Source organism: Corylus avellana, chromosome ca1 (genome assembly GCF_901000735.1).
Source record: "Corylus avellana chromosome ca1, CavTom2PMs-1.0".
Classification (NCBI taxonomy): Eukaryota; Viridiplantae; Streptophyta; class Magnoliopsida; order Fagales; family Betulaceae; genus Corylus; species Corylus avellana.
In genome coordinates, this window is record NC_081541.1 from 49,166,288 (window position 1) to 49,179,730 (window position 13,443).

Below are 13,443 nucleotides of genomic sequence, written 5' to 3' on the forward strand. Positions count from 1 at the left end.
ATACATTTCATTTAAATCATTCATTTTGAATTAATAGCTGAAATTGTGATAACAAAAAATAAAAATAAAAAGGTTGGTGTGATAGCTAAACCATCGGCAAAATCAATTTTTTTTGGCCATGGGAGCGGTTTGGTCACCCTTAATCGCAAGTTTAGAGTAGTCGAACCACTACTTTGGCCTGTTTGGAGTGACCGAACTATTCCTTGGCTAAAGAGATAATTCGGCCACTCCTAATAATTAGTTTGGAGGATAGCAAAACCACCAAATTTTAAGGGAAATGCTAGATATTGTTCTTATTTCTCTCACTTGATTTTTATAAAATAATATTCATATAAGACCAGAAAGACACAAAGAGAATACCAAGAAAAACAATTTCCACAATTTTAATGGCATTTTTTTTAAAGAACTGTCCAAATCAACACAATTATCTTGAAAATTCTTCCTTGGTTTACTTTTCTACACAAATATCTCATATACATACAAATGTATAGAGAAATGATTGCCATCCACTCGCCATCTGTGAGTCTTACATTTTTATTTATTTATTTTTGAAAACATCAACATGCTTAGACTCACGGATAGTGAGTGGTTGGTCAGCAGAATGCATATGTATATGTATATATCAAATTAAGCACTAATTGTTGTCTATTTTGGTGATGATGGAAAAGGAAGAAGCAAAAAGGCATGGTCGGAGGTTGGTGCTTGTGGTGTGTCCTTTCCAAGGCCACATAAATCCCATGCTTCAGCTCGCCACCATCCTCTACTCCAAAGGCTTTTCAATTACCGTTCTACACCCAGAATTCAACTCTCCGAACCATTCAAACCACCCGAACTTCAGCTTCGTCTCCATACCAGGCGGCTTGTCTAATGTCTCCGCCTCGCCTGGGGATATTGGCGCCACCATATCCGCCATTAACAGGAGCTGTGAAGCTCCATTTCAGCGATGCTTGGAGCAGATTTTGGAAGCGGAGGATCCGCACGATCGGGTTGCCGCTGTTATTTATGATGGGTTCATGCACTTTGCTCAGCGCGTGGCGAATCATCTAAAACTTACTGGGATTAGCATGCGTACAATTGCGGCTGCCACGTTGTTTGCCTTCGCCGTCTCTCGTCATCCTGACGGCCACGGCTATATCCCCTTTCTAGGTACTTATTTGGATAAAGCTTTTTAAGGTAGTTTTTATTTTTTTTTCATTTTTAGGAATAAGAAAACATATTTGAGCATCTCTAGCACCGCTTTTTTTTTTTTTTGACATGTTTGCATAAGAGGGGGAGGGGGATTCGAACGAGTGACCTCCGCTTTATGAGGCGTGGTCTCAGCCGATTGAGCTACCTCTTGAAGATAACACCGCCTTTAAACATGTGTTATTTTCATCGTCAAGCAGACTTTTTAAAATGAAATTTTTTCAACAATTTGCTACTGTAGAAACTTGTTGGCTTTTTGTTTATTATTTTCTCTCGTCTTTCTCTTTCCTCTTTACTTTTCTCTTATTTCTCTTTATTAAAAATATATTATTTAAATTTCAAAAAAAAAAAAAATAATATATATATATATTATTTAAAGAGAATAGCTGGTTAATTGCTGGAATATGTATTGAAAAATGAGTAGGTAAAATAAAATAAATGAGTTTTTGAGTTGCTAAAATAATTCTTATTGTTGGAGATAAAAACACAAAATACTCAAAATTATTTTTATATTTATATCACGTCATAAAAATTAAAAAAAAAAAAATAGCATTTAAAATTTTTTGCCAAACAAACATAAACTGCTAAAAACCCAAATTTCACCTTCATTGATATTTTACATGAGAAATGGTTTCATGAATCTATCATTTTTTTGTTCTTGCTCATATGGCCATGACAACTACAAAAAAGAAAAAAAAAAAAAAAAAAAAAAAAAAAAAAAGAGCTTCAATGACATTTGAAATTGTGTTGTTTGGGAAAAAAAGTCATTAAAATGCGTCTTTTTACTATTCAAACAACATCACTTCATAGAAGGTGTTATTACTGTTTAAACGACACTATTCACGCATCAGAATATGTCGCTTGAGCACATGATTACAATTTCAATTTCAACTGAATTTCCTTCAAAAATCAGTAATTAATAATATCCATGATTTTTTTTCTTCCTATGGCGGGTTGTTACAGAATATGAAAAATCAAGGAAAAAGGAAATATCAACATTTAATGCTTTGCGGTTTGTTAATGTGTTTTGGAAAGTATTTTTGCCTTTTGTTTTGAAAAGTGTTAAGAAAGTGTTATGATGTAAGTTAAATATATTTTTCCATGTTTTTAGGATTTTTTTATTTTTATTTTTTTTTATGATAATTATGAGATAAAAATATAATTATTAACATTACTGGAACTAGCCAAATCCAAATTCTTCTTCTTTTATTATGTTATAAGTAATTAATATTATCTCCATCTATGTTACAGATTCTCTCTCTCAATTAGACCAAGAGCCTGAGCTGGAGGCCCTTAAGCTTAAGGACATAATAGAATCCGCGGCAAGAAATCCAACCTTTTTGGAGTTGAGAGCCATCATGACAGAAACAACAAAAAATGCTTCTGCAATAATAGTGAACACAATCCACTTCCTTGAACAAAAAATACTAACAAAAGTGCAGCAAAAATTCGGAATTCCAATTTTTCCCGTAGGCCCTTTTCATAAACTAGCTCCATCTTCCTCTAGTTCACTGCTAGAGGAAGACACTAATTGCATTTCTTGGCTTGACAAACAAGCCCTAGAATCTGTTATTTATGTGAGCTTTGGCAGCATGACAAGCATGGATGAAAATGAGCTTCTGGAGATTGCCTTGGGCCTAGCTAGCAGTGAACAGCCTTTTTTGTGGGTGGTACGACCTGGTTCGGTGCGTGGCTCGGAATGGGTAGAGGAGCTTTTGCCCGAGGGCTTCTGGAAAAGAGTAGAAGGTATTAAATCACCATTTATCTCAAAAACTTACGCTAATAGGAATGAATGAATTTAATTATTTAATTTATATTCTAACATTCTTTTTCACATGTGAGCTCAAACTCCTCTTAATAAAGAAGACCCAACACACTGAATATTTGATTGAAATGGGGTAAATTGTGGAGTCAGGGTTTGAATTCATGACGTCTAGCTTTGATACCATATTAAGAGCTTGTTTGGGATTATATTGGAAAATAAAGATTTTATCTATAGAAAAAAAAAAAATGCTAGAAAGAGCTTTTTAGAAAGGAAAAAAAAAAAAGAATTCAATTTTAAGCTTTTCCCAAAACATAGTTATGGGCTTTTTTTAGAACAAAAAGTCGAAGAAATGCTTTTTAAATTTTTTAACAAATGAACCCATTTTTTTTATGTGGCACAACTTTTTATATACTAAATAAAAACATTTTTTAAGGTTTTTAATGCAATCTCATATATATTTTAAACCACCACTTATTTCTAAAACTTAAACTAATATGGCTGAATAAATTTAATCATTTAATTTATATTTTAGCAGAAGGAAAAGGTTGCATTGTCAAATGGGCACCACAAAAGGAAGTCTTGGCGCATGGTGCAGTTGGAGGGTTTTGGAGCCATTGCGGCTGGAATTCAACCCTAGAAAGTGTTTGGGAAGGAGTTCCGATGCTATGCCGGCCAATTTTTGGTGACCAACCTTTGAATGTGAGATATGTGTGTGATGTATGGAAGATAGGCTTGGAGATGGAGGGTGTCTTGGAGAGAGGGAAGATAGAAAAAGGAATTAGGAGACTGATGATAGATAGTGAAGGCCTAGAGATAAGGCAAAGAGCAAAAGGTTTAAAGGAAAAAGCTAACTTTTGTTTGAGTGAGGATGGTTCATCCTACAATGCCTTGAATGAATTGGTGCAACATATATTGTCATCTTGATGACATGAGGATGAGGCCAAATTTCAATGATAAACATGCATGAGAATTGAGATGCTTCCTCTCAAGTTAGAGTAATGTTATTATTCAAACTTATTTATCATATACATTTTATATCAGTTGAGATAATGTGTTTTAAGTGACTTCTCATATCATTTCTACATCAGATATGCTTCTTCTGCTTATTTCTCTTGAGCAAAGCCATTTGTACATCATATTGGCTTTTGCTTTTCTTCCTCAAGAAATGAGTACGACTTCTAAGTCTAAGAACTCTCTTGTTTTCTTCTTCAACCATTATTGTCATGTTAGGGTTTGTTTCCATCCTCTAAATTTTTATTATTATTATCGCTCTACTTCTGCTAGAACTACCAATAGTGGTAGAGATATTGTGGAAAGCCCCAATCAGTTCTTGAAATCTGTGAGGGATCGATGCAAATCTCGTAGCTTTGGGAATCTTGATGATGCCTTAAGAGTGTTTAATAGAATGCTTCACATGCACCATTTGCCTTCCATTGTGGATTTTAATCAATTGCTGACTGCAATTGCAAGAATGAACCATCACTCAACTGTGATTTCTTAGATTAAAGAAATGCAACTATCAAGAATTTCTCCCGATGTTTATACTCTCGGCGTTTCGATTAATTGCTTCTGTCATTTGAAGCGGGCGGATTTCGGCTTCTCTATTTTAGCAAGAATTTTGAAACTTAGTTTTCAACCAAACTGTATAATTCTAAACAATCTATTCAAGGGGCTCTGTCTTCAGGGTAAACTTATTGAAACTATGAAGTTGGTTAACATAATGGAGAAGATAGGCTACAAACCTAATGCCGTTACCTACGGAACGATAATGAACGATTTGTGTAAAATAGGTGAGATCACAGTGGCTATTAGGATACTTAGAAAGATGGAAAAAGGAAATCTTGAACTTAATGTAGTGATGTATAATACAATCATCGATAGTTTATGCAAGGACAGACTGGTAAATGAGGCTTTAAACTTTTTATCTGAAATGAAAAATAGAGGAATTCGGCTAGACGTTTTCACTTACAATTCTTTAATTCTGGGCTTGTGCAGTTTCGCCCGGTGGAAGGAGACAACTAAGCTATTGACTGAGATGGTGGAAAGAAAAATCATGCAAAATGTGCATACATTCAACATATTGGTGGACACGCTTGGCATGGAGGGGAAGTTGACAGAGGCAGATGAAGTTTTTAATGTGATGATTCAGAGGGGCATAGAGCCTGATACAATCACTTATAATTCTTTGATTGACGGTAACTGGTTGCAAAATAGATTGGATGAAATTGTCAAAATATTTAATACGATGGTTCAAAATGGTTGTTTGACTTAAATTGTTAGCTATATCATATTGATCCACGAGTATTGTAAAAACAGAAGAATTGATGAGGCAATGATTCTCTTTCGTGAAATGACTATCAATGGCATGATTCCCAATGTTGTTACTTACACCACTCTTATAGGCGAGTTTTGCCGAGTTGGGAGACTTAAGACTGAACTAGTGCTACTCCACGAGATGCAAGGTTGTGACCAACATCCTAATCACCTAACTTATGCTACTTTGTTAGATGGTTTGTGTAAGAATCTACACTTTTCAGAGGCAATGACATTATTTTAAGAGATGAAAATCAGAGAGTTAGACCTTGATATTGTTGTTTACAACTTGTTGATTGATGGTATGTGTAATGTTGGAAAAATTGAGGCTGCAAGAGAACTTTTTAATACTCTTCCTACCAAAGGTTTGCAACCTTGTGTTCCAACGTATAATATAATGATCAAAGGGCTTTGCAAAGAGGGACTACTAAATGAAGCGAGGGAGCTATTTAAAAAATGGCGTGGTCCGGCCACCCCATTTTGTCCAAGGGGGTGGCTCCGATTTTCTTCTCTTTTTTTTTTTTTTTTTTTTAATTTTAATTTTTGCCTTTTTTTAGGAAAAAATTAATGCCTAAAATGATATCGTTTTGGGCTGAGGGTGGGTGCTTAGTTTGGGGGTATTTTCAAAATTTCATGTGGACTGAGTGAAGGTATAATGCGCATAAAAATACAAATCGTTTGAGTTTAACCGTAAAAACTAACAGATGGGGAAAAAGTGATAGAAATTGAAAGTTCAAGGGGGCAAAGTGAGAGGTTTTGAAATTCAAGGGGGGTATGTCAAAAATGGTGGTAGTTCAGGAGAATGACGTGAAGTTTCCCCAAAATTTTAAGTAGGTGAATGTGTTGAAAGGCTTTTTTAACTCAAAACTTTATCGCTTTTTAAAAGAGACGAAACAAATAACTAGAGAGACCAAGAACTTGACAGAGAAGATCGGCAACCAAATTGAGCTTATACTAATCGTTCCTATTGATTGCTAAGAAAATCAAAGAAGCAAGAATAAAATTATAATTAATAACAAGTATTTTTTTTTTCTTCATGAGAACTATTGAAAAACCACCAGCATACATCATTCTTTTTCCCTCAATGTCTCAGCAGCCAAGAGGGAGGAAAACGTATATATGCTTAAGTCTTGACAAAAATTTGAACTACGCAAAATTTACCCCCAAGCATTTTTTGCTCACGACAACGACTTCTTTCTCTCTTCCTCTCTTTCTCTCTTTCTTTCTCTCTCTCTCTCTCTCTCTCTCGCTAGTACTGCTCTTCTCTATCTTGGTCTCTCTCCAGGTTCCATAGTCTCCTCTCTCATGTTATCAGTTTCGCCTCAGTCTCTCTCTTTAAAAATGACAAAGTTTTAAGTTGAAAAAACTTTCAATTAATACATTGAGCCGTTCACTTTTAACTTAAAACTTTCAAAGCATTTTAGCCCTTTAACAGCATACATGCGGTAGTTTTTAACTACAGCCGGAAAACAAAAAACCTACTAGAATTAGAGATTCATATTGATTTATCTATATTTTTATGAAAAATGGTTGATCAAAACCCAAGTTTAACTAATGAGTTTTAAAAGATACCATATATTGGAAAAAAGAGATGGAGAGAGAGAAATGGTATGAAGAAATTTTGGGATAAATAGTAGGAGAAAATTTTGGAAAAAGAGAGATGTGAAAGAGAAATAGTAGGAGAAAATTTTCGAAAAAGAGAGATGTGGAGAGAGAAATAGTATATTAATGAGATTGATATGTGAACAGTGTCCGCTACATGTAGCGGTGCCTGTTCACAAATGCAAAAAAAAAAAATGTATTTTGTATTTGAGATGCATAATCCAATGTAGAGGATTTTTTAGTGTTTTGTTTATCTATTTTAGATAGAAGTACCATTTAGTTTCTCTATTAGGAATGCTGAGTCAAACAATAGTAAGTTAATATACATCACTTCTAGTCCAAAAACTTAAGTGAATAAACTTAAGCTCACTTAAGTATATTAGTCACTCTTATTATTTATATTTTTTCAATATAAAACACAAACTTCACAAATACATACACCATAGAGCTTGGATATAATTGCTCTCAAGTTGCATGGATGATAGCTCTATTATTGGCCAAGGTGGACCCTTCTTTTAGCAGTTAGAATCATAACATTATTCAAATTTGTCTTCACTTGGCGTGCGTAAGTGCTTACGTTGTATGTAAAGCAAAATGTTCAACCCAAATACGCAAAGGAAAATGTCCAATCCCTATTTTTGAGAAATGCAATATTATCACAATTTTATCTCATTTTGTTGACCTGTTGTTTTCTATTGGTCTTTAAATTAGCCCTTATTACAAAAAAAAAAAATTAAAAATTAATTAACATTACCATATCAACGTAGTAAAATAAAAGTGTACATAACATTATACATAAAGAAGATCAAGTGGTAAACTAGGATTGGATCTAGTATTATACCTAATACATTTCATTTGGGTCATTCATTTTGAATTAATAGTGGAAATTGTGATTATAAAAAAAATAAAATAAAAAAATTGTTTTGAGAGCTAAAACTATTAGCACAATCAATTTTTTTGGCACGGGAGAGATTCGGCACCCCTGATCGCAAGTTTAGAGTAGTCGAACCATTACTTTGGCTTGTTTGGAGCCACCAAACTATCCCTTGGCCAAAGAGATAATTTGGCCAATGCTAATAATTAGTTCGGAGGATAGCAAAATCTCCCAATTTTAAGGGAAATGCTAGATTTTTTTTTTTTGGTGTTCATCTTGTGTTTTGCTCGTCCTAGTTTGATATTATTTTATACAAAAACAAAAAAAAATAAAGTTATTCTTATTTCTCTCACTTGATTTTTATAAAATAATATGCGCATAAGACTAGAAAGACACAAGGAAACCCATCCTCCAAAAAAAAAAAAAAAAAAATTTACCATTTCCACAATTTTAATAGCTTTTTTTTTTATAGAACTGTCCAAATCAACTGCAGGACATCTTGAAAATTCTTCCTTACCATTTCCACATCCTGAAAATTCTTCCTTAGTTTACTTTTCTACACAAATATCTCATATACATATAAATGTATATGTATTTATCAAATTAAGCACTAATTGTGACTATTTTGGTGACGATGGAAAAGGAAGAAGCAAAACGGCATGGCCGGAGGTTGGTGCTTGTGGTGTATCCTTTCCAAGGCCACATAAATCCCATGCTTCAGATCGCCACCATCCTCTACTCCAAAGACTTTTCAATCACCGTTCTACACCCAGAATTCAACTCTCCAAACCATTCAAACCACCCGGACTTTAGCTTCGTCTCCATACCAAGCGGCTTGTCTAATGTCTCCGCCTCGCCTGCGGATATTGTCGCCACCATATCCGCCATTAACAGGAGCTGTGAAGCTCCGTTTCAGCGATGCTTGGAGCAGATTTTGGAAGCGGAGGATCCGCACGATCGGGTTGCCGGTGTTATTTATGATGGGTTCATGCACTTTGCTCAACGCGTGGCGAATCATCTGAAACTTCCTGGGATTAGCATGTGTACAAGTGCGGCTGCCTCGTTGTTTGCCTACGCCGTCTCTCGTCATCCTGATGGCCACGGCTATATCCCCTGTCAAGGTACTAATTATTTGGATAAAGCTTTTTAAGGTAGTTTATATATATATATATATATATATATATATATATATATAGGAATAAGAAAACATATTTGAGCATCTCTAGCACCGCCTTTAAACATGTGCTGTTTTCATCATCAAACAGACCTTTTAAAATGAAAATTTTAAAATAATTTTTTTTTAATTGAAAATTTACAACAATTTGCTACCATAGAAACTTGTAGGAATTTTTTTTATTATTTTCTCTCATCTTTCTCTTTTCTCTTTATTTTTCTCTTATTTCTCTTTATAAAAAAAAATATTATTTAAAGAGAATAGCTTGTCAATTGCTGTAATATGTATTGAAAAATGAGTAGGTAAAATAAAATAAATGAGTTTTTGAGTAGCAAAAATAATTCTTATTGTTGGAGATAAAAACACAAAATACTCAAAATATATGTATACATCACGTCAATTTAAAAAGTTTTGCCAAACCAACATAAATTGCTCAAAACCCAAATTTCACTTTAATTGATAAGAAATGGTTTCATGAATCTATCATTTTTTTTTTCTTTCTTTCTCATATGGCCATGACAACTACAAAAAAAGAGAGCTTCAATGACATTTGATATTGTGTCATTTGTAAAAAAACGTCATTAAAATGCGTCTTTTTACTGTTCAAACAACATCACTCTACAGAAGGTGTCATTACTATTTAAATGACACTATTCACGCACCAGAATATGTCGTTTGAGCACAGGATTTCAATTTTAATTTTAGTTGAATTTCCTTGAAAAATCACTAATAATATCCATGATTTTTTTTTTCTTCCTATGGCGGGTTGTTAGAGAATTTGAAAAATCAAGGAAAACGGAAATATCAACATTTAATGCTTTTGGCATCTAATTTGTTAATGTGATTTGAAAAATATTTTTGTCTTTTGTTTTAAAAAGTGTTATGATGTGACTTAAATGTATTTTTTCATGTTTTAAGGATTTTATTTTTTATTTTTTATTTTTTGTATTTGAGTAATTTTTTTTTTTCTAAGCTATTTGAGTAAATATTAGATAGAACATTTTTATTCTACGATTATCTCATAATATTGATGTGGCAGTTTCAACTAATTCATAATTTTTTTAATTTTTAATTTTTTGTAACAATAACTAATCCAATAGCTGGTTAAGACTATCATATCAACATTGTATAATAATATAATTATTAACATTACTGGAACCAGGAACGGATTTAGGGGGGACTGATTGTGGCCATAGTCTCCCCCACCCCAAAATTACAAGGAAAACAAAATTTAAGGCAAAAAATAAAAAATAAAAAATAAAAATAAAATAAGGTAAAAAAATAATAATTTAAGATATTTTTTGTCAATTAGTTCATCCAAAAAAAAATTTAGCTCTTAATCCCCCAAACTCAAACTGGCACCGTCCCTTACTGAACCAGCCAAATCCAAATTCTTCTTCTTTTTATCATGTTATGAGTAATTAATATTATCTCCATCTATGTTACAGATTCTCTCTCTCAATTAGACCAAGAGCCTGAGCTGGAGGCCCTTAAGCTTAAGGACATAATAGAATCCGCGGCAGGAAATCCAACCTTATTGGAGCTGAGAGCGATCTTGAAAGAAACAACAAAAAATGCTTCTGCAATAATAGTGAACACAATCCACTTCCTTGAACAAAAAGCACTAACAAAAGTGCCGAAATATTTCGGAAATCCAATTTTTCCCATAGGCCCTTTTCATAAACTAGCTCCATCTTCCTCTAGTTCACTGCTAGAGGAAGACACTAATTGCATTTCTTGGCTTGACAAACAAGCCCTAGAATCTGTTATTTATGTGAGCTTTGGCAGCATGACAAGCATGGATGAAAATGAGCTTTTGGAGATTGCCTCAGGCCTAGCCAGCAGTGAGCAGCCGTTTCTGTGGGTGGTTCGACCTGGTTCGGTGCGTGGCTCGGAATGGGTGGAGGAGCTTTTGTCCGAGAGCTTCTGGAAAAGAGTAGAAGGTATTAAATCACTATTTATCTAAAAAACTTACGCTAATAGGAATGAATGAATTTAACCATTTAATTTATATTCTAACATTTTTCTTGACATGTGAGCTCAAACTCCTCTTAATAAAGATGACCCAACACATTGAATATTTGGCTGACATGGGGTAAATTGTGGAGTCTCATGAAGTCTAGCTTTGATACCATATTAAGAGCTTGTTTGAGATTACATTCGGAAATAAAGATTTCATCTAAAAAAAAAAAAAAATCAATTTTAAGCTTTCCCCAAAACATAGTTTTGGGCTTTTTTTAGAGCAAAAAGTCAAGGAAATGCTTTTTAAATTTTTTAACGAATGATTCCATTTTTTTGTGTGGCACAATTTTTATATACTAAATAAAAACACTTTTTAAGCTTTTTAATGCAATCTTATATATATTCTAAACCACAATTTATCGCAAAAGTTCAAACTAATATGACTGAATAAATTTAATCATTTAATTTATATTCTAACAGAAAGAAGAGGTTGCATTGTCAAATGGGCACCACAAAAGGAAGTCTTGGCACATGGTGCAGTTGGAGGGTTTTGGAGCCACTGCGGCTGGAATTCAACCCTAGAAAGTGTTTGTGAAGGAGTTCCGATGCTATGCCGGCCAATTTTTGGTGACCAAACTTTGAATGTGAGATATGTGTGTGATGTATGGAAGACAGGCTTGGAGATGGAGGGTGTCTTGGAGAGAGGGAAGATAGAAAAAGGAATTAGAAGATTGATGATAGATAGTGAAGGCCTAGAGATAAGGCAGAGAGCAAAGGGTTTAAAGGAAAAAGCTAACTTTTGTTTGAGTGAGGATGGTTCATCCTACAATGCCTTGAATGAATTGGTGCAACATATATTGTCATCTTGATGACATGAGGATGAGGCCAAATTTCAATGATAAACATGCATGAGAATTGAGATGCTTCCTCTCAAGTTAGAGTAATGTTATTATTCAAACTTATTTATCATATACATTTTATATCAGTTGAGATAATGTGTTTTAAGTGACTTCTCATATCATTTCTACATCAGATATGCTTCTTCTGCTTATTTCTCTTGAGCAAAGCCATTTGTACATCATATTGGCTTTTGCTTTTCTTCCTCAAGAAATGAGTACGACTTCTAAGTCTAAGAACTCTCTTGTTTTCTTCTTCAACCATTATTGTCATGTTAGGGTTTGTTTCCATCCTCTAAATTTTTATTATTATTATCGCTCTACTTCTGCTAGAACTACCAATAGTGGTAGAGATATTGTGGAAAGCCCCAATCAGTTCTTGAAATCTGTGAGGGATCGATGCAAATCTCGTAGCTTTGGGAATCTTGATGATGCCTTAAGAGTGTTTAATAGAATGCTTCACATGCACCATTTGCCTTCCATTGTGGATTTTAATCAATTGCTGACTGCAATTGCAAGAATGAACCATCACTCAACTGTGATTTCTTAGATTAAAGAAATGCAACTATCAAGAATTTCTCCCGATGTTTATACTCTCGGCGTTTCGATTAATTGCTTCTGTCATTTGAAGCGGGCGGATTTCGGCTTCTCTATTTTAGCAAGAATTTTGAAACTTAGTTTTCAACCAAACTGTATAATTCTAAACAATCTATTCAAGGGGCTCTGTCTTCAGGGTAAACTTATTGAAACTATGAAGTTGGTTAACATAATGGAGAAGATAGGCTACAAACCTAATGCCGTTACCTACGGAACGATAATGAACGATTTGTGTAAAATAGGTGAGATCACAGTGGCTATTAGGATACTTAGAAAGATGGAAAAAGGAAATCTTGAACTTAATGTAGTGATGTATAATACAATCATCGATAGTTTATGCAAGGACAGACTGGTAAATGAGGCTTTAAACTTTTTATCTGAAATGAAAAATAGAGGAATTCGGCTAGACGTTTTCACTTACAATTCTTTAATTCTGGGCTTGTGCAGTTTCGCCCGGTGGAAGGAGACAACTAAGCTATTGACTGAGATGGTGGAAAGAAAAATCATGCAAAATGTGCATACATTCAACATATTGGTGGACACGCTTGGCATGGAGGGGAAGTTGACAGAGGCAGATGAAGTTTTTAATGTGATGATTCAGAGGGGCATAGAGCCTGATACAATCACTTATAATTCTTTGATTGACGGTAACTGGTTGCAAAATAGATTGGATGAAATTGTCAAAATATTTAATACGATGGTTCAAAATGGTTGTTTGACTTAAATTGTTAGCTATATCATATTGATCCACGAGTATTGTAAAAACAGAAGAATTGATGAGGCAATGATTCTCTTTCGTGAAATGACTATCAATGGCATGATTCCCAATGTTGTTACTTACACCACTCTTATAGGCGAGTTTTGCCGAGTTGGGAGACTTAAGACTGAACTAGTGCTACTCCACGAGATGCAAGGTTGTGACCAACATCCTAATCACCTAACTTATGCTACTTTGTTAGATGGTTTGTGTAAGAATCTACACTTTTCAGAGGCAATGACATTATTTTAAGAGATGAAAATCAGAGAGTTAGACCTTGATATTGTTGTTTACAACTTGTTGATTGATGGTATGTGT

General features: G+C 34.0%; 3 protein-coding genes across 4 annotated transcripts in view; all 3 read left to right on the forward strand.

The window, feature by feature from the left end:
• Positions 1-619: 619 nt before the first annotated feature.
• On the forward strand, positions 620-4,490 carry LOC132163296 (UDP-glycosyltransferase 76B1-like). Of its 2 annotated transcripts, none has more exons than XM_059573534.1 (3): positions 620-1,146; positions 2,437-2,931; positions 3,483-4,490. In XM_059573534.1, the coding sequence occupies exons 1-3, from the start codon at positions 657-659 to the stop codon at positions 3,872-3,874; spliced, it is 1,377 nt and encodes a 458-aa protein (XP_059429517.1). In that variant the 5' UTR covers positions 620-656; the 3' UTR covers positions 3,875-4,490. The 2 variants fall into 2 exon arrangements, with proteins under 2 accessions (XP_059429517.1, XP_059429524.1); XM_059573541.1 differs by having other exon boundaries at positions 621-1,146; positions 3,486-4,455.
• A 3,877-nt stretch (positions 4,491-8,367) lies between these two features.
• On the forward strand, positions 8,368-12,361 carry LOC132167046 (UDP-glycosyltransferase 76H1-like). The gene is made up of 3 exons (XM_059577939.1): positions 8,368-8,860; positions 10,362-10,856; positions 11,356-12,361. The coding sequence occupies exons 1-3, from the start codon at positions 8,374-8,376 to the stop codon at positions 11,742-11,744; spliced, it is 1,371 nt and encodes a 456-aa protein (XP_059433922.1). The 5' UTR covers positions 8,368-8,373; the 3' UTR covers positions 11,745-12,361.
• Positions 12,362-12,540: 179 nt separating this feature from the next.
• Positions 12,541-13,443, forward strand: part of LOC132174157 (pentatricopeptide repeat-containing protein At1g63080, mitochondrial-like) — a 3,777-nt gene continuing 2,874 nt past the window's right edge. Inside the window, exon 1 of the mRNA XM_059585852.1 lies at positions 12,541-13,015. Within this exon, the coding sequence (XP_059441835.1) occupies positions 12,541-13,015 (475 nt within the window). The remainder of the gene's footprint in view (positions 13,016-13,443) is intronic.